Below are 19,451 nucleotides of genomic sequence, written 5' to 3'. Positions count from 1 at the left end.
GGTGTGATTAAGGTACTGCTCATGGCATGCCTTAGGTTTCTGCAAGAAGAATACTTCAAATAATTGTCTACTGTAATATGTTGAGAAGGCTGATGAAAATCAGTATCCTCCAGAACATGTAGTAACAGTGTTGATGAGGGAGTGATTGTGTCTTGTGATGATATCAGTAGTGCTGTTCTGATGATTTATAAGTGGATTTTATTGGCATCATTATTTAATGTATTACGTGGGGAATGCTGACCTTGATCCAAGTCTTAATTGATATTCTGCATGGTGGTGAAATGGACTGTGTACCTTAGGAAATCTGTGTATGCTTTGATTAATCTTGGTGAGTGATTCTGTAGTGAAACTCAGAGTACAACAAGACTTGCTGTAGTTGCTAAGGAAATGTCCACTGTTTTGGGTAGCATTTGGTGTTATTTTAAAATGTGCTGATACTGTATTATTCTGTTTTTAAAAAATATATTGGAGCCTTGCTTATATGAATAATCAGATAGTTCCATCTCCAAAAAAAAAAAAAAGAAAGCCCCACTGGATTTTGAAAATCTGCCTTAAGAGGGAACTTCTTCCTGAGCATTGCTTATATGAATAATCAGATAGTTCCATCTCCAAAAAAAAAAAAGAAAGCCCCACTGGATTTTGAAAATCTGCCTTAAGAGGGAACTTCTTCCTGAGCATTTTTATGGAGACATTGGGAGAGCTCATAGCCGTAGTCTTGTGAACTTGGTGTAAGACAGTCTGGAGGCACGAGCACAGGAATATCTTGGATGTTGATTGTTGGCATAGTCCTGTGAGGCACCCTAAGTGTCTGAATTGATGGCTTTCGGAATTTGCCAGTTTGGACTCCAGCACAAGGAGGCATAAATGAGTCTTTGCAGCATGTCAGTGAAGCCTGTTTGGTAACCTCTGCTTTCATATGCCTCAGGATGATGTGTAAAGTTAGCTGTTTCCATACTGGCTGGAGAGCTAAAGCTCCTGGGTTCCTCACAGGCGTGTGCTGGTGATGCTAATGAACCAACACACCAGCTGCTGGCACCTCAGACAGCTGCAGAGCTGTGTGCAGTGCAGGACTATGTGGATTGCTACCATCATTAACCCATTAATATTGCAGGTATTCCCTGTTGAGTGCTTCTGGAAATTGTGCTGAAATGGGAGCACCCAAGTTTACTTTCTCACATCTGTCGTATGCTGCCTCATCTTAAACTGCCAAACATCAGTATCTTCTGCGGATCTTAGACTGTTACGCAGCTCTATAAAAGTTTAGAGAAGAATGTGCTGCTGTGTAGATTTCAGACTCTTAAGCACGTTATGAATAATACTGTCTTTATTTCTACAGTGGGAGCCAAGAAGAAAGGTTTGCTCCCGGGTGGAACAGGGAATATCCTCCTTCCCTTGATAGTCTTGGTCAAGAAAGACACTCTGGCAACTTCTCTGGCAGAAAATCACTTCCTTTTGATATCCAGGCACTCTCAGGCCTCCTCAATCCTCAGTTTGCCAACAGAGAGGAACCTTCTTTCAGCTATGGAGCTAGAGATGGACCACGTAGTGACTTCAGAGGTGGGGACGGGCACCATGATTTCAGGGGCAGGGATTTCTCAGCATCTGACTTCCAGGGCAGAGATGAGTCTCAGATGGATTTCAGAGGTAGGGAGCCACCCCCTTCTGAGTACAGGGGCAGGGATATGTACTCTGGAGACTTCCGGGAGAGAGAAGGGCCCCCTATGGACTTCAGGGGTGGGGATGTTCCCTCAGGGGACTACAGGAACAGGGACACGTTCCGAATGAACTACAGGGATAGGGAAGCACATAATATGGATTACAGGGGCAGGGAGGAACCTCCATCAGACTTCAGAGGAAGGGGGTCTTACGATTTTGACTTCAGAGGTCGAGATGGGTCTCATTCAGACTTTAGGGCAAGAGACATGTCCGAGTTGGACTACAGGGGCCGAGAACATTCTTATTCAGACTTCAGAAATAGGGATGTACCTGATTTGGACTTCAGGAGTGTGGGCACCTCTGATCTGGACTTGAGGAACAGAAACGCACCATCTTCAGACTTCAGAAATAGGCACAGATCCCGATCTGATCAGGATTTTAGGAGCAGAGATGTGGCTCCTCCCATGGACTTCTCAGATAGGGAAATGCCTCCTGTGGATCAAAGCCTTGTAGACTTTAGGCACAACCAATCTACTGTACCTTTAGCAGAAAGAGAGGGCTCTGGTTTAAGCACCAGCAAAAGAGATGAGTCTGCACTTAGTCTAGATAGAAGTCCCTTTGGTAGCCAAAAAGGAGAATTTCAACATTCAGAAGCACCAGCCAGAGAAGAGGAATCCCTGGGACTGGGTCTTGAAGATGACACTTCGCACAATTTCCAAAATAGCCGTGGACCTCTGCCTGCTCTTCAGGACCAAGAGGAGCAACCTCAGACCTTTGCTAACAAGCAGCAACAGCAGCAGCTTTCTGGGGGGGAGCAACAAAGATCCGATTCTGATCTCGGGTTAAAGGGTGAAGGTGACCTGGATTTCCTTGGGAGGCAAGATGCAGACTACCGGAACATGGAATATCGTGATGTGGATCACCGGCTGCCAGGGCATCAAATGTTTGATTATGAACATGGCAAGTCCTTTGCAGAAGGAAAACCCAGCAAAGATTCTAGGCCCTATAAGAACCTTCAGGTAGGTGGTTTTGTCAATTGATGTCTCTCATAAATGTGTGTTGGCCAAAACAATGGAGGGAGTTGGGACGGAGTCTTCATCCATATCCCATCGCTTTAGTTCTGTTCTAATTCACCATCCTTCTCCGAGATCATTCTCTGCTCCAGGTTGTTTAATGGGTACCTTTTCTATGTCAGAAACACTTCCCAAGAGAAGTGCGCTTTAGCAAGTGAGAGTTGCTAAATATGTAGAACCAGATTCCGATGAGAAAGTCCCCAAGTTGAAAATGGCCAGACAAAGGGTGTTGGGTGAAGTGGTTACAGATAAACTTACTTTGTTTACTTTCCCCTGGATGTTGCTTTTGAGCAGTATCAGGGAGAAGCTATGGCTTGGGTGGGCCTGTGTACAGCTGTTCTCGTACATGCTTTGTTTTCCTTCAGAGATATCTTGGAAACCTGAAGGTAGTGGTAACTACTGAGTTAATAACTGCTATTGAATTTGAATCTCCCACTGCTGGAAAGCAGAAATACAATCTGCCCATTTCATTTTCCTGGAGCTACATCTTACTATACAGCTCAATGAGCATATGAAGAGCTCCTCCAGAGCTCCTCGAATCTCCAGTAGGGGTTAAAGCTTTGAGTCAGGCTGCTTATGGACCTTTGCCTTTGATTTTTCCCCTGCTTTATTTGGCTACTGCTTGTGTATCTTGTGAGGCAGCATCTCTCATTTCTAAAACCATCTTGATTGTATGAACTCAAGGACCAAGATTACCGGACCTGCCCCAAGTATGTGAAGCCGAGCAAGCTCATTCGACTAGGAGGAGTGCCTGAAACTGCCACAAAGGATGATGTAAGTGGGATGTTTCTCATCCAGAAACTTCTACTTAGGATTTCTAAAGTACCACTTTTAAGTCTGGTTAGTGCAAATCAGATGGTCTGTCATTTCCCCAGGGGAAAATCCAAATTTAGAAGTCACTGCAATGTTACCTGTTATCTGATTATTCTGGGTTTTTGGGGGTTCTAGAAGTGATGAGTTTTCCTGTGGTTGCATGTGGGGTGTTGATAGCTAGAAGCCTTGACTCCAGACTCTGTAGCATGCCTTACTTCATCACTGCTTTATATATACCAAATATTGTTACTACTATTTTGGGCTCAGAAGACATGTAGTGTCTAAGCGAACTTGTTTGTTCTTAGTTACTTGAAATTGCTTAAATGAGATCTTACAAAGATGGAAAAGATGTCTGCTGTTCCTGCTGCTTTTAGTAAAAAAACATAAAATGATCTAGGCTACAAGGTGAAAGTAGCTTCATTTCCTAAAGTTTCTACTGTGAATTAGGACTTCAGTTTTGGGGTTTTTTGGTTATTTGGTGAAAGTTCCAGGCATGAGAACCCCTACACGCAGCAGGTTTTGCTAGGGTTAGCTGTAGTGATCATCTTCTGAGGCTTCATAAAGGAGAACTCATAGCAGGAACTTTGTCCTTCAGAGGGTGGTAAGACTCAGAACAGTTGCCCTTGTACTTTGATTTTCTTGAACGCAGTAGGACATCTTTGACCTTAAATAAGGATCTGAGTTGAACTGTCTGACTGGAACCACATGCTGGTTTTGGAGGGAAGTGATTTTTTTAAGAAGGTTATAACAAAACTAATCAGTGACTAGGTTTGAATATTGACATCTGGTAAAGCCTCTAGGAAGATGATACTCCTCTGTGACCACATGGGGTTAAAATCAGAGGAATCCCAGCAAGTGATTGGTTCACTGATCACTAGTCACTAGTGATCACAGTGACTAGTTCACTAGTCAGTGATTGGTTTTGCTATAACTTTCTTGAAAAAACCACTTCTGTGCAAAACCAGCACTAATCAGTGTTATAAACCTTTGAACAGTTGAATTGTGGTGTAAATGGTGCTCACTTCTTCAAAAAAAACCCCCAAAAATACTTTGAGAACTCGGTAACAATTCTCAGGTACTGCGGAAAGTGTGTCTGTTTATAACAGACTTAAACCTGGGAAGAATAGAGCCCTTGGAACGATAGAAGTGTGCATTGGCAAGTACCTTGGGTTTGGAGGTTTGATTTTGGAGATGAAGTGGATCTCATGTTTCCTCTAGATCCTCAATGCTTTCCGAGGGCCTGATGGGACACCTGTGAAGGACCTGCGACTGAAAGATTACAGCTCAGGTGAGAATGCTTTTCCAGTGCTTCCAGTTTCAAGGTGACAACGGTATTTTTTACACCAATATCCTCTCAGGCAATTTGTTAGAGTCTTACATGCCCTAATTGCAGGTGCTTTTTAATTAAAATGCCCTCTGAGTTTTGTAGTTTGTCCTCTTGTCCTCAAAACTGATGGCTATACTCACTGCTGCCTCAAAGGTAAAGCATGTGTTCAGCTGCCTCTGGAGAGGTGTAGGAGCAGCAGGAAGAGCACTAAGGCTGTTCTAATAGCAAGGAAGAGTAAAGCCATGGGACGGCAGGTTAATTCCTCTATAGGTTTTTTCAACTACTACTACTAAATCCTTTTGGATTGTTCTAAGTCTTGTTTCTGCGGTGGTCTTACTGTGGAACAAGTGCTGCACAAATAGTGTCTTCAGGAAACCTGTTCCATCCTAACATTTCTCCTTCAGTAACCTGAAACTGGTACCCTGCTTAGATACGATGACAGGTTAAAAAAAAAGACAAATCAAGTTTTATTAGCAGATATCCAACTACTGGGTCTGGATGTTCTTCCTCATTCAAAGAATAAAGTTCTGCTGTACTTCTGATCAGTGTGTATAGGATTCTGAAGAAAGAAATATTTTACAAGGCTGCTTTGTGAAAAATTTGTACTGGAACAAAGATGTGCGATGGTAGGAAGGGTGAGTCCTGGGGATTGGTGTGGGTAATACTAGTAGGAAATATCTGAAAACTGGTATTTTATTTTTTTTTTAAAAACCTAGGAGAGCAGAGGCTTCTACATTCATCAGTGTGTTTCCTTATTTTCAGTATGGGTTGTATGTGAAGCAGCTGGAATTCTTGGTGTCAGTACATTATATAAAGGCTTCCAATATGTTTAGTAACTGGGGAGAGAAACTGGGGCAGTGGGGTATTTCTCAAGTGTATTTTTGTTTCTGGAAGCTGTCAAAGGAGATTTCACAACCTTCTCAGGAACCTTTGAACTAAAGAACATCCCTGTGTCATGTAATCTGGCCCAACAAGCAGGGCTTAAGGGGCACAATTTGTCTTTCTTGCTTCCTTTCCTCTTTTCTAAGCATAGTTCAGCATGGCTGTCGTCACCCACACAGCACTGACTGCAACACAACAATTGCAACACACTTCTTTTTTGCCTGTGCTGATGAGATTTGTCAGTTGTTGTGGGTTTTTTTTCCTTCTGAAACACATCACTTCAGTAAGAAATCAACTTGAACTGGAAATTTCTTCCTAAGTCTCTTCCCATGTACGTTTTAAGGACTTTGTGCCCTCATTAGAGAACTGCTGTTTGTTCCTTCCCCTTCCCTGTTTAAAAGGCTGCTCAGGATGAGAGCAGTGTCTGAAGTTACGTGCAGAAGCTCTGGTATCTGCGGGTGGTCACACGTGATGCGAGGGTTGCAGTTTTCTTCTGTCTCTCCAAAAGCTGCATTCTGTTTCAGGCTGTCTCTTCAGCTGCAAAGTTGGCTTTTTAAAAAGTTTTTCTGGCAATTGTGGGGAGGCAAAGAATGAAGTTAAAATTAGCTCATGTTTTATGAGCTGTGTAAAGCTGTCGTTTAACCCTGTCCAGTCTACATCAGTCATTTATGTGGTGTAGCTTTGTTCAAGGTTACGCGGAGGCTCCAGCGTCTTTGTTTTGCATTGTGTCCTGAGGTTGCATTTAAACATCCCTCTCATCCTTCTTGCACAAGATGGATATGTCTAAGGCAGTAAAAGCTTCCTGCATTGCGAATACTTCTTTTAGAAACCGGGTAACTAGAGGCTGTAGTAAAATTAATCCAGCTTTCACATTAGCTCCTCCTAGAGAAGCATATAGAACTGAATTAATATTTACTTCTGAAAAGCTAAACTTCTTTGAAACTAGAGGCCAGTCATGGGCTAAACAGTGCTTTTGTGATGGGGTGTGTATGTAAATATCCATAAGAATTAAAAGCAAACCTTTTGGTTTACTGATGTCTCTGGGATACACCTGCTCTATCGGCTCGGTGAGACGATGGCAGCCTGGCTCAGAGGAGCACGTGCTAAGCCAGTCTGAGTGGGTTGTGTATTTCTGAGTGCTGTCCAGAAATGTTAAAAATAACATTTATCATGAGTATGCATGTTGAGTGTGTTTGAGAGAAGAATGCCTGCAGCTGTGGGGGGAACAATAACAGCCGTAACAAATAACACGCAATTAACTCAAAATAAGTGAGGTTCAGATCAGTTTCTCAAAAAGATAACGCTTATCATAAAGCTTATCTCAGCAGCTTCAGTGTAATGATTCCACTGTATGATCTTTTACAAGACTCTTTCTGGTTTGGGGAAAAATATATGGTTGATTTTTCTTGGAAAAAGCAGCTCAATTTCTTTATAAAGCCCCCTTTTTTAACATACTCTGTATGTGCGAAGGAAAGTCTATTTTCACTGAAGGCTGTGCTGAGAATGGAACTCTGTTCTTAATATACCTGGTGTGATTTTGGTATGCATTCAAGCTGTTGATTCTTTAGATTATTTTGTCTCTGAAGCCCACAAACTGAAATGATGGCTAGATTTTAAACAAGGCAGTGAAAGGAGAGACCTTAAGAAGTGGCATAGTAATTCTATTTAAATCAAAGAGGCAGATATTTACAATGATAAAATGTCAAAGTCAGACTTTATAGTATTACCCTAAAAGACATTAACTTGTAATTTCCGTCAGTTAGATTTTTGAGTTGATGCCTGTACATTCAAACTGAAAGTGCCAAATCCATTTTTAGGGGGAAGAGGTCTTCTTCCAGTGTGATATGTCAGCCTTGGCATAAATAACTATTTTATATCTTTCAGCTTGTGTTCCAAAGTGTGTTTGGTCATGTCTGTCCAATTAATCTTTGCAAAGAACAAACGTTGAGGTGACCATGGAGCCTTCTCAAAGACTATCAGCTGCTTTGGTGTGCAGTATGTCCTGGAGCCTTGTGTGGAGGCAGAGCGTGGATGTCCCACTGCTCCTGTAGATGCTTGTGGTGATGACTTGCCAGCAGCTCTCTGGGAAGTGATTGTGAGCTCCCTTGTCCCATCTGAAGGTCCTAGTTTTCTGCTTGCTGGGCTCAGGGCTTTCCTGTGGCTTTTCTCTGTGGTGTCCCCTCCACGGAGGTGTTAGTGCAGTGTGTGACAACACTGGCTGCTCCTGGTGTGGGATTTCTCCTCTTCCTGTCACTGTCCATGTTCCTGCTTTGGTGCTGACTGCCAGGAACTTGAAACTGATACCTTTTGACCTTTGCGCAGTCTAACATGAGCACACGTTGCCTTGGTTGTGATTTTGATCATATTTTAAACTTACCTCCTGCCTTATTTTCATCAGGCTTTATTTCTACTTCCCTGGCTAATGTCAGACATAAGCCTGAGATTTCATCTTGAGGGTCTGATATGTACAGAACTCTGGCTGAGTCACACGTGTGCCCTGGAGAAGGAAGCACACGGAGCCAGCTTTATCTTAAAGAGCTGCTTATCTTAAAAGACACTTTGTCCAAAGTAATAAGTGAGAGCACAAGGCACACTCTGAGTCTTCTGTTCAAATTTTTCTCTTGGATGCAGTGTGCAGTGGGACAAGCTTGGAACATGTGTTTTCCAACCAGGATTCGTGTTAGTGTTGGTACCAGCAGCTGTGAAAGCTGTTCAGGGAAAGTAAGCCTGAGAAATGGCTGGCAGCCCACGACATTTTTCTAGTTCACTCCATAAGCCCATCTGGGGAACTGAGAAGAGTTTTTACTGGGCTGGGAGAGCCTGGTGGAGAATGGACACTTTCACTAGGGTGGAGAGCAGCATAGTGGAGAGGAGCTCTGAGGTGGACCTGGAGGGACCACATGAGCTGGATTCTAGTCAGCAGGAGCAGTGACACCTACCCCAGCCCCTTTATGTACTCTGTAAAGTAGTGCAGCACTTCGGGAATTGGGAAATTTGGGGTTTTTAACCCTGTTCTGACCCTTCCAAATACTTGCTTTTGGACCCTGTGTGGGTATGTGGGAACACAATACAGCACCCCTGAGGAGCAAAGCACCCATGGAACAGGAATGCCTGGAGTAGGTAGAAGCTCCCTGGGCAGCAGTAGTGCTTGGGGCCAGAGCAATGTCCTCATGGATACAGGTGTCTGATGACAAAGGACAGGCTTCTTCCTGTGGTGGAGGAACACCCAAAAAATGTAGTGTTCCCTGAAAACATGAGCTGCTTGATGGCAGCTGCCTGCTCCATTTTGAAAAGCTTTTGTTTTAGCAAGTATTATTGCCACTAAATGTACTTTACTGCTTGCTCAGCCAGCTTCTTGCCCTAGCGTTCATGTTCTGTTTCATTTCTCCAGACCTGCCCCTTATGTGGTGCTTGTAGCTGCTTCCCTTATCCCTCCCTGTGTTAAACTTAAAATTGCCTCGGCCAAGTCCTACAAGAAACTGGATTATCTTGCTTGTTCTCTCTAAGCTCTGCCGCATTGGTGCCCTGTTAAATATTAATAAGCCCCTTAGATAAATCTTTAAAAGGTGCTGCTTTTTTTTCCCCCTCCAAGTGCAGTCTATCTTGTATATCACAACAGTGAATCATTGGTTTCGGGAATATATCAGGAAGTCTCTGGAATTCAGAATTGTATTTTTCAATGTGATATTTTGCTAAAACTCATAATTTAACGATCCAGAAGTTTCCAGCTCATGATGGGAAAAATTGGTGCTGATTTTTTTTTCTTTTTTTTTAGATTGGTGCACCTCTCCTCAGTAGGGATAAGTTCTCCATTTTCCATGGCTGGTGTGCATTCCAAGGCAGTGAGATCACCTTTCCCTTGAGGCAGATGTGGCTGTGCATTTGTCAGGCCCACATTTAACAACAGGGTTTTAGCTTCCTTGCTGTGGGTGATGTTTGGGTATGGCTGCTCTTGGAGGCCAGAAATGCTGGCAAGATGCTGCTCCTGCCACAGGTGCCATCATGCTGCAGCTCCCAGCCTTAGGTAGGAGTGGAGAGGTGAGCTGCTCCTCTGCAGGGAGAGGGAGTGTTTCTGGAACTGTGCCAAGCAGAAACCTTTTTGTTTCCTTTCTGGAGTGATGCAGTGCCCTTGAGGAAACCCCTCTGAAGGGTACATTTGTGGTGAGCTGGTGGCTTCCCCATATACAGGGCTTGACACCAAGCCTCTGGAGTTAGATGAGGACTCGGTCTCACAAGGACTTAGATTCTTGGGTTTGGTACAAAGCACACACTGTAGGTTGCTGTGGGATGTCTCTAGCGTGTGCTGTGGTGCAGAGGGGCATCTGGCCTGTTGTGCTAATTATACAGAGGACAGCTTGGCTCACTGTCGAGGCTGGTGCTGATGCACCACAGGATGAATAATCTCCTGTTGCTGTGCTTAGTGCTTTGGACAGTGAAGGTTGTGTGGCCCTCTCTGCTGCATCAGCCATGACTCAGGCATGCACACCTCAGGCACTTGCTGACAGCTGAGGTGACCATCCCTGAGCTCAGGAGATGCTGTAGCACGTGAGGAGTTTCCCCTTAAGGCATGGTCAGATCCCGCAGTCATCAGCAGAGTTCTGCAGACTGCCGGGCTCACCTGCCAGGACTTGTGGAAATATCTTCAACGCTGATCTGCCTGAACCAATTGATTCTAGCTTGTAGCCAGAATAGTCTGCCAAGGACCAAAAAATACACTTAGCTGGAATTAGTCCATGGTCATCAATAGCAGTCCTTGCCAGTTTTTCCAGCTGGGTGGGCAGTAGGCTTTTGGCTTGTCTTGCTTGGTTTCAGGGCACTAGTGCACTGTCTCTTGGAAGCAAAAGGTGTTCTTGCTCTTCTTTCCTCATCTGTGATATGGTGGCTTAGGAAGTAGGAAGTACAAATCTGGTCTAAGTCAGTGTTTGTGATAGTGATCGACCTTGGTTCAGGGTTTTAAGGCCTATTCTGAGAAGGCAACAAACACATCCATCCATAAAACATGCTCACAGTCTTTTTGACACGCAGAATCCATTTTCACAAAGGTGCTCGTTCCTTTTGCATCTCTGGAGCTAAACTTCAAGGCTTTGCACAGTGTACTGACATTACCTTGATTACCTTGTGCTAAGATGACAAGTTGTATATCCTGGAGACCAGGTTCACATTAGCAGCACTTTAAGTTCCTGGATGGAACACCTTCCCAGGTATGCAACTCAGTCCTCTCTCATGGAGTTTAGTGAAAGCCCCAGCCTTCCTCAGATTCCAGGTTTCTGTACAAACATAATGCGATACTTTGTTTTTAATAAAACTACAGTGTGTACAGTCTTAGCACTGGGGTTTTTTCCCTCCTCTCCTTTGTGCTGGTGTATAAACTATCCTCCTTGGGCCAAGAAGGCTTGACAGGCACTTGGGGCTCTCTGACTGTAGTAGTTTCTGTAGTTTATGGAGCTGCTGGTGTCCACCTTTGAGGGTGTCTCTCCTTTCTGTGTCTTGTTCTCCAGGGTGGAGGGACGAGGATGGACTGTAGTGCTCTATCTTTTAGAATACAGCTCTGTTTCATTTCCTGTGGTTTCAGTGTTGTTCTCTGTCATGAATGAGTGTGTAAGAGTGTACTTCTTTACACAGAGGGACAGCAGGAAGTGACGGGCCTTTTCCCAGCAGCAGGTGTGGCTTGTAAATGTTCAGCCTTTGACAGGGATTGGGGATATGGCTTGTTGCAGATTGTCCTGTTTATTCTAGTACAGCTCTTCAGCTTCAGTAGCTCTGAAGACCAATTTATCTGTGCAGTAAAGAGATCTGACAAATTTATGGATGCTCAGAATCCACCAGCTGGTATTGAGAGAGCTCATGATTTTGGCTTCTGTGGTAGCCTAGATAGATTGCTGCTGTCCCTGCCGTGCTGCGGGGGTGCCCTCCAGACTGGTTGGACAGATTTATTTCCTCTGCCTGCCGCTACTCTGGTGTCCATCCTCACTGCAAAGGCAGTGCTTGCTAAGTAAGCACAAGTACAGCCATTCCTGAGCATGTCCAGGAGCTCCTGTTTTCTTGGAAGCATTGAGTGTATGATGCCTCCTAATAGTAGACCAGTGTAATGGCACAGAGATCCAGAGAAAGCCCTGTGTTCTCCAGTATTATTCACTCTGGTGTGGATGACCTACGTTCACATCTTTCCTTGAAGGAAACAGATGAATCTTGGGCATGGGGTCATGGGCACATTGTCAAAATCTCCCACTTGTGAGGTAGATAATCTTTTCAGCCATAGAATGGCAGATCCTCTGAGAGCAGGCTGCGCAGTCCCTGTCTCCATTACCTGAGCTCCCCAAAGGTCAGTGTGTGAGACTGCAGATTCCTTCAGGGATGTCAGAGTCCTTCATAATCACTCTATGCTGTAGCTGCCTTTGGAGCAATAGAACTTTCTTCTCTAGCATGGGTGTAACTCTGTGGAGCGTTTCCTCAGCTGCACCTGCTCTGCCAAGCTGTCTCTGGAAGTAGCAAGCAGCAAGAATCTTCTGCTTCAGCTGCTGGCCGTGGCTGTGCTTTAACATGCCATCTCTCTGAGTCCTGGAAGTCCCTGGAACTACAACTGCTTTTCTTCTGTGGTAGTTCTGTCTTATCCTAGGACAAAAAACAAGTGAAGTGTTGTTGGGATGGTGGGGAAGCTCTCTGCATATGGAGATTGCATTGCATCCATCTGCCCTGAGGCTGCTTGGCCCCACCTGGCAGATGCAGGGACCTCCACCATGCTGGCAGGTGGCCCAGCTGCCCAGGTTAGTGTGCTGTCCTTTGGTGAGCTGTGACATGGAGTTACTTTAATGGGAGACTTTATTCTTCCTGTCCAGGAGGAGAAGGAACGTCTTTGTGCACCAGAGCAGCCGGAGGTTTGTCACAGTTGTTTTTGCAAAGGCAGGTGATGGCTGCCCATGGACGTGAGGTGGCCTAATGCCTTAAGCTTGTTGGGGTTGCGCAGGAGCACAACTGACTGCACACTCATTCCCAGAATCAAGAAGCTGGTTTGCCTCTTGAATTGGATGCCTTTGTCATGTTGCCATCCTGCCTTTTTTCCAAAACTGTCTTTGCTTTGGCACAGACAGGGCTGCTGTCACTACAGGATCTTTTCGTCTGGTCTTCTAAAATTCCAGAGATTTCTTTTTTTTTTGTCTTCACACTGCTTACAGTCCCTAGGAGAACAACATTATGGTTTTCCTTTATTTAGATCTTTGATATAACAAACTATGGTGAAGTAACACATTACTATGTGTCAGTTGTTCAGTAGAAACTGTCTGTATAGAGACAAGACTTATTTTAAATCTCAAGTCTTTGATCTCTGTATCTGAAGCCAAAGAACAGTAATTTTAGGGCAGGCTTTCAGGATTTTTAGCCAAACTATTGCATGATAGCAGGGATGCTCCATTTGCTGTCAAAATTCACTTTGCTAAAGCATGTCTGTTTCAGAGGCAGAATGTTCCTTATTCCAGTGCTCGCAGAGCAGCTTCCTGGAGCTCTAAATGTGTCCTTACTCCTAAGTATTAAGCGTTTGTGCCATCTTCAGTGCAGAAGACAACTGAGCATGCTTTGGGAGCATCCATAAAGGATTGTGTATACATAGAAGCACTTAAGGGAAAGCAGAAGTCCTCTGCAATCTCTGTGCACGCTCTCCTTGCATTCTGATTTCAACCATCGTACACAGCCTGTGGTACTGTAGACTTGCACAGCTGAAAGGAAGTAGCTAAATAAGGTACAAGAGTCCTTTTACGCAGTTGACCTAAAACATGGGGGGAGATGAGGACATGCATGCTTTATGGCTGTGCTAGGGCCAAAATCTGAGTAAGTTCAAGTGTCCCTGTTGGAAAGATCGTTTGGACAGTGTAGCTGTGCTGTAGCATGGTCAGAGGTTGTGTGGGGGAAATACCACACGAGGGTTTCTTTCCTTTTTGTCTGTGTTCATGTTGATCATGTATATTTCTGCAGGTCATTACTCCATTCTAATTTCTTGTGGATCCTGAAACTGTAGTATCGTACTAATTAGCAGATGAGGAAACCAGGACTTATATCTTCATAGGAAACCTTGCATGTGAAGTTAGGCCTCTAAGTCAAAAACCCCACAGTGTTCTTCAGCAGTGGTTTTGCTTTGCTGGTTTGATTGCTTTGGTTTACTGCTATGACATGAAGAATACCAGAGGGTGTCCAAGAGCTCTCACTCACGGGGGAGCACTGCTTACCTTGGGATGCCTATGGAGCCAGTTCTTGCCGTTAGGTGCCTGGCCCTATTCCTCCATCAAAATCTCATGCCCTGCTTCTGGTAAGAGCACCTATATTGTTAGCATTCTGACAGACAGTCGGTGTGAAGGCTTCAGAAACAAAAATATCCAAGCTCAGCAGCTGCTGCACAAAGCTGGATCAGCCCTATGGAGGAGGCAGGGAAGAGGCACAGCAGTGGTTGGTGACAGGAGCCTCTGTAGTTGCTCTCCCTTAAGAACCAGCCTCGAGCCACTTGGTTTTGTTTCAAGTGTTGTTCTCTGAGTAATGGGATTGTTGCAGATGGTAGAAAAATCAGCAGCCATTGCATTTTGAAGGTGTGGTGCCAGTGTTCCACAGGCTTCCATTTCAGTCGTCTCCCTGCCATGGTCTAAAATGGAAGGATGCTCCGGAGGAGCTGGGGGCAGGGGGACAGAGCAGGGGTGGCGTGCCGCCCAAGGCTGATGTTACTCCGTAGTTCTCACATCCTGAGTGTGCTTGTCAGATCCATGCAAGCTCTGGATCTGGGGGAGGGGAAAAGTGTCAAGCCCCCACACATCTTCAGCGGTGGTTTTCAGCAAGTGGCTCCAGGCTGCACTCTTCTTGCATCACTACTTCGGTGCTGTCTGTGCAAGGACAGCTTGTAGTGAATTCCAGAACGCTGCGTCCCTCTGCGAGCCAACCACAAGAGCTGAATGTCTGGCCTGGAGCTGCATTTTGGCAGGATATGGAGCCCATGGTTATTGTTCTTGTACATGTTATTGCTGCTATGTTTATGGGTTTGGTGGGGGAGAGCAGAGGTGGGGAAAATACAGAGGGAGAAATGTGCTGGTCTTCCCCTTAACTGTCTCCATGCAATGCTTGGAGTGATCCTGTGGCGTACATTCCTCCAAGCGTCTGAGCTTTTGTATCTCAGTGTAACATTCAGCCTTGCACTCTCAGTTGTGTCATGCTGGATTAAATCCATGTCTAAACTACTCATTCCCTTCATGAGGACTGGGATGTAAGTGTCCTCTTATTGCAGGGCAAATAGAATGAAAACTTCTGCAATCATGCTTTGTGTCTCTCATGAGATCTCCTACACATGGAAGTAAGAAAGTGCTCTGATCTTGCCTTGCTGATTACAGCAGCTTTCAAAAATCCTCTCTGAAGGGGAATCAGGAGCCTTATGGGCTGACAAATATCATTCATGCAGCCCTTTTCTAAACAGAAGGGAAAGAAGTGACTCGAGAGTTCTGGATTTGAGTAAGGCTTTAAAATGTACCACGTGAGGCTGCACGCTGTGCGTGGAATAGCAGAGGTGTCTGCCCGGAATGCAGAGCAGTCTCCCAGCAAGGGGCAGCACTGCTTCTGGAGAGCAGCTGCCTTCTGCAGACAGGAGAACTCCTTTATTTTCCAAATGTGATCTGGTGTACTGCAGAGCAGAATGGATGCTATGGGAACAGCTGGATCGATTTGGTTCCGTCAATCCTGCCAGCTGAAACCACACCTCTAGTTCCAGGTGCCCACTTGATGTCAGAGTGTCAAGTGGCTTTAGCTGCCTTCCACCACAGATGTTGTGCTGCTGGACTGCATCTTCCACTGAGCTGAACAGCACACAGATTGATGAATTTCTGTTAGCATAATTATATTGACTAAAATAGTATAGGAAAGGGGTTGAAATTCCTCTGTGAGGTAGAAGTGGTGCTAGATTCAAATTGGAGTCTTGTTATTAAAGGCAAAGGTGCAAAGTCAGGATTGTGTTGTTAGAACAGCATGCAAAGAGGTCCCAGAAAAAAAAAAAAAAATCAGTAGGGTTTGATGATGAAATAGTTTTGTGTGGTCCTGTCTTTGATGTGGTAAAGTACAAAGATGGTAAAGAGAGAGTGAAGGAAAAACTAGAGAGTGCAGCAAATGTTCTTAGGCATAGGCTTGAGGGAGATGGGGGTGGGGAATCCCTCCAGCCCCTCACCACATGGGGGCTCTTTTCCAGGAGGCTGGAATGCCTTGCCTGAGAGAAGCATGCATGGAGTTACCTTTTCATGGAAGGTGAGGGGCTGAAGCAGTAGGAACCAGATACATGCCTGGGTTGAAAATACCAGAGTTGAGATATGCATCTTTAGTAGGAGGGAAGACAACTCTTCACCAGGACAGCTAGGTGCCTAAAATGGCACAAATCACATGCAGACCAGCCTTCCTCTCGCTCCAAACCTGCCAAAAGAGCAGCAGGAGGAGGGAACCAAGCCTCTCACTGCTTATGCCCACGTAGGATCATCTCTGCCCATGATAATCTGGAAAGTACTGTTTTGGAGTGTGGTGGCCTTGACAAGTGAAGAGTGAGGTTGTGACTTTAGGTTGTTCCTCAACGCTTCAGTTCTTGGAGATAGTTTCAACATCAGGGATAGATCTTGAGTTGGTCTCAGATTCTGTAGTGTTCACCCTGCACTTTACTTTGGGACATAATATTTCAGTGCAGGTAGCTGGAGTACACGGTTGAATTAGTGGGTCCCTTCTGCGGTGACTGAGATGACAGCTTTCCGGGGTGTGAGAAGAGTAAAGGCTCTGTAGTTTCTTGAATCCAAACTTGAAGCTTCCACACCCTCTTGTTATGTGTGCAGTGACATCTATACCGAAATGAGAAAGCTGGAGTTCTCATTCCTGCTCAGCTGCTCTTTTTCATAATGCAAGGGATAGGACTTCAAAAAGTAAGCAGGTGTTGAAAGAAAGATAGCAAAGGTAAAGGAATTGTGTTAGTTCTTTCTGAAATATTGCCCAATTAAAATGCTGGCTATTCGTGTAAAGTACATCTGCGGCAAGGTACTGGGAAATGATTTATCAACACTTTGGAGAGTGCTGCCTCCAAGGTAGCACAAAATGTGAAACTGGCAATGGAAAGTCACTATGACTTAGAAAAAACAAACAGCAAAGCAATTATTTCTTGCCCTAAGAAAAGGTGTGTCTGTCACTAGGTTATGTAAGGGAAAGTGGGAACACTACTATTAACATTCATGGTAAACTGTGCAGTTAATCATCATCCAGCTAGTCCCTGGTTTCTTTCTTTTTCATTCTGAGGTAGAGGGGTGGTGGTTAGAGGGCTTGTCATTGGAGGGAAAGGGAAATTGATTATTTAATGTGGCTTTCTTTATGACAAGGCACTAACATGACTCCCGTCTGTATTTAAATGCTGTCCCCAGGTTACGACTATGGCTATGTCTGCGTGGAATTTTCACTCTTGGAAGAGGCCATCGGATGCATGGAAGCCAACCAGGTTGCTTTACAATTCGGTCAATGCTGCTAGAAGATTTTTAATTTTTTTTTTTGGTGGGGTGGTGGAAAGCCAATGAGGTTTTTCTGAAGGAAGATCTGTTCTTGTATGATACACAACACTGCAGTTTAAATGTTGTTGTTACCAGAATCTTGTATCAGGCTTAGAAGTGCCAGCGGGAAAGAGCTGCTGGACACCAAGTGGTCTGCCCTCCTCCCTGGTGTGTGTCAGCACACTGGCTGCAGTCAGAGGCTGGTGGCTGACAGACTCCTACTGCAGGTTTTGACCCTGCTGTTTTTGTACTCACTGAAATGCAGTCGGGAAGAGCTGTGCTGGCAGTAAATGCTTCCCCCGGCTGTCTGTGCACACACACATGCACATGTGACTGTAGGTGCATACCCTTGTGTGCAGTTCTGTGACTTGAGTGTTCCACTTTGCCATATGCCTTATGTGTGGGAGAGATGCTTAATTGTGCATCTCCCTCATATCTATCCTGTCCACTGGCAACCCGGAGCTGCAGACACAAGGACTACCCTTACATGCAGTTGAGCCTGGTAAACCTGAACATTTCCAGCCCTTAAAAGGACAAAATGACTGAAATCCCCTGTAACTATTCAAGAGGGGCCTTTACTCTGACCTGGTATTTGAAACTAGAGCTGTTGTCCCCCATACAAGAGCAAGATGCATAAAATTTGTTAGAAAAAACATAGATTCCCATCTCTTACTGCCCTCCTTATGCCTTGGAACTGCAAGTGATGGATCCCTCAACAGAGGCAATTTCTGATCCCCCTTCCTTCACCATATCCCTTAAGTCTGCTCTTTGCTGCTTTCTTCCTCCTAATTTGCCTGAGTAAGAATCCATATCAATTATCTTAAGCCTTTTTACCTGAATCCTGGGTCTTGCTGTCACGGGAGGAGAGTTATGAGTCAGATTCAGAGCTGTGCATCTGCAAAAATGTACTTACAGTTAATGAGTCTTCACAGCTGGGGTTTCAAAGGTCCCACTAAGCACTCGCATTTGCCTCTATTTTCAGTTACAGAGGTACTGCAACTTACAAAAATGTTTTACAGAAATAATTCTGTTGCTGGGAAAGAGCCTGGCACATTCCCACTGAAATGGTGGTGAGGAGCAGAGAGAGAGAAGGCTCCAGATTTAATTATTACTTTTACCATCAGTGACAACTTTTATTTCCCCTTCAGTGTTTCTACAATTCCCAATTTATTTTGTTGTCACTGGGAAATCTGTAATTATAGATGACTCTACTTTTAACCAAATGCCTCTCCATATTCTCTCCACCAGTCTCCTCACATGAAATAACATCTTCCTATGCAAGAGCAATTCCCAAGTATCTGGGAATTTGGGAATCCCTCTTTTTCTGGTTGTTGATGCCTGCTCTGCCCTTTCTCCCATTTGGAGTATATAGAATTGGGCAGGTGTTTTAACTTGATTAGGTTTGGTCCATTGCTCCAGCAGAGAGCCTGTAGGAACCAATCCTTAAGCTGAACTAAGTGCCTGCAGGTGCCCAGTAAATCACTGCACACACATACATGGGAAGAAGCTCTGGCTGGTGTTCCACTGCTGCTTACACTGACCTCCCCAGCATCAGTTACAGCAGCCATTCAGGCTGGGGAATGCTTTCCTGTGCTTCTCTTCCCTACTAGTGACAGGAGCTGAGGTTCCCAGCCATACGCATCTGGGATGTGCTAAAAACAGGCAGAGTATGAAAGACTTCCAGTTTTCTGCCTGCTGTACCTGGCTATGTGTGTGTGCAGAGGAAAGCTGGAAGATGGAGTGCTTGGAAGGGATCATCTCCCAAGCCTCCATATGCCAATCTTCATCATGTTACTACTACTGTAGTTAGTAATTAGAGAATAGAAATGTGGGGTTTGGGATGTCCCAAGCTCCATGCATTTGGTCAGGAGAGCTGTAACTTCTGGCTTGCCCCACATAAGTTAACATGTCTAATCTGTTTTTGATTGAACATGAAAAAGAGCCCTTCTAATTACCTAAATTAAAAAAAAAAAAACCTAGCAATATTTTTACCTGACAACTGCAAAGGAAATAGGTGACTTTAAAATTCTCAGTGAGAGACAAATAGAGATCTTCAGAAAGGGAGTTACGAATTGTCCCTAGAGAATAGATATTCCACTTCAATGACTGCCAGGGTAGAGTTGCAAGATCATCTCCTTAGACCAAGAGTATGCATTTTTGCAAGCTGCAAAA

At 44.7% G+C, this 19,451-nt stretch overlaps 1 protein-coding gene across 3 annotated transcripts in view; it reads left to right on the top strand.

Moving 5' to 3' along the window:
* Positions 1–19,451, top strand: part of RBM6 (RNA binding motif protein 6) — a 58,376-nt gene that overhangs the window by 5,425 nt on the left and 33,500 nt on the right. For all 3 annotated transcript variants that reach the window (XM_066195190.1, XM_066195192.1, XM_066195191.1), the window contains exons 3-6: positions 1,337–2,675; positions 3,414–3,503; positions 4,761–4,830; positions 17,157–17,230. In XM_066195190.1, coding sequence (XP_066051287.1) covers positions 1,337–2,675; positions 3,414–3,503; positions 4,761–4,830; positions 17,157–17,230 — 1,573 coding nt within the window. The remainder of the gene's footprint in view (positions 1–1,336; positions 2,676–3,413; positions 3,504–4,760; positions 4,831–17,156; positions 17,231–19,451) is intronic.

This window comes from Chamaea fasciata, unplaced genomic scaffold (genome assembly GCF_029207755.1).
Source record: "Chamaea fasciata isolate MVZ Bird 193981 ecotype frontalis unplaced genomic scaffold, bChaFas1.0.hap1 SCAF_13, whole genome shotgun sequence".
NCBI classification, from domain to species: domain Eukaryota; kingdom Metazoa; phylum Chordata; class Aves; order Passeriformes; family Sylviidae; genus Chamaea; species Chamaea fasciata.
The sequence above is the reverse complement of the archived record's forward strand: the minus strand, read 5'-3'. Positions and strand labels throughout refer to the sequence as shown.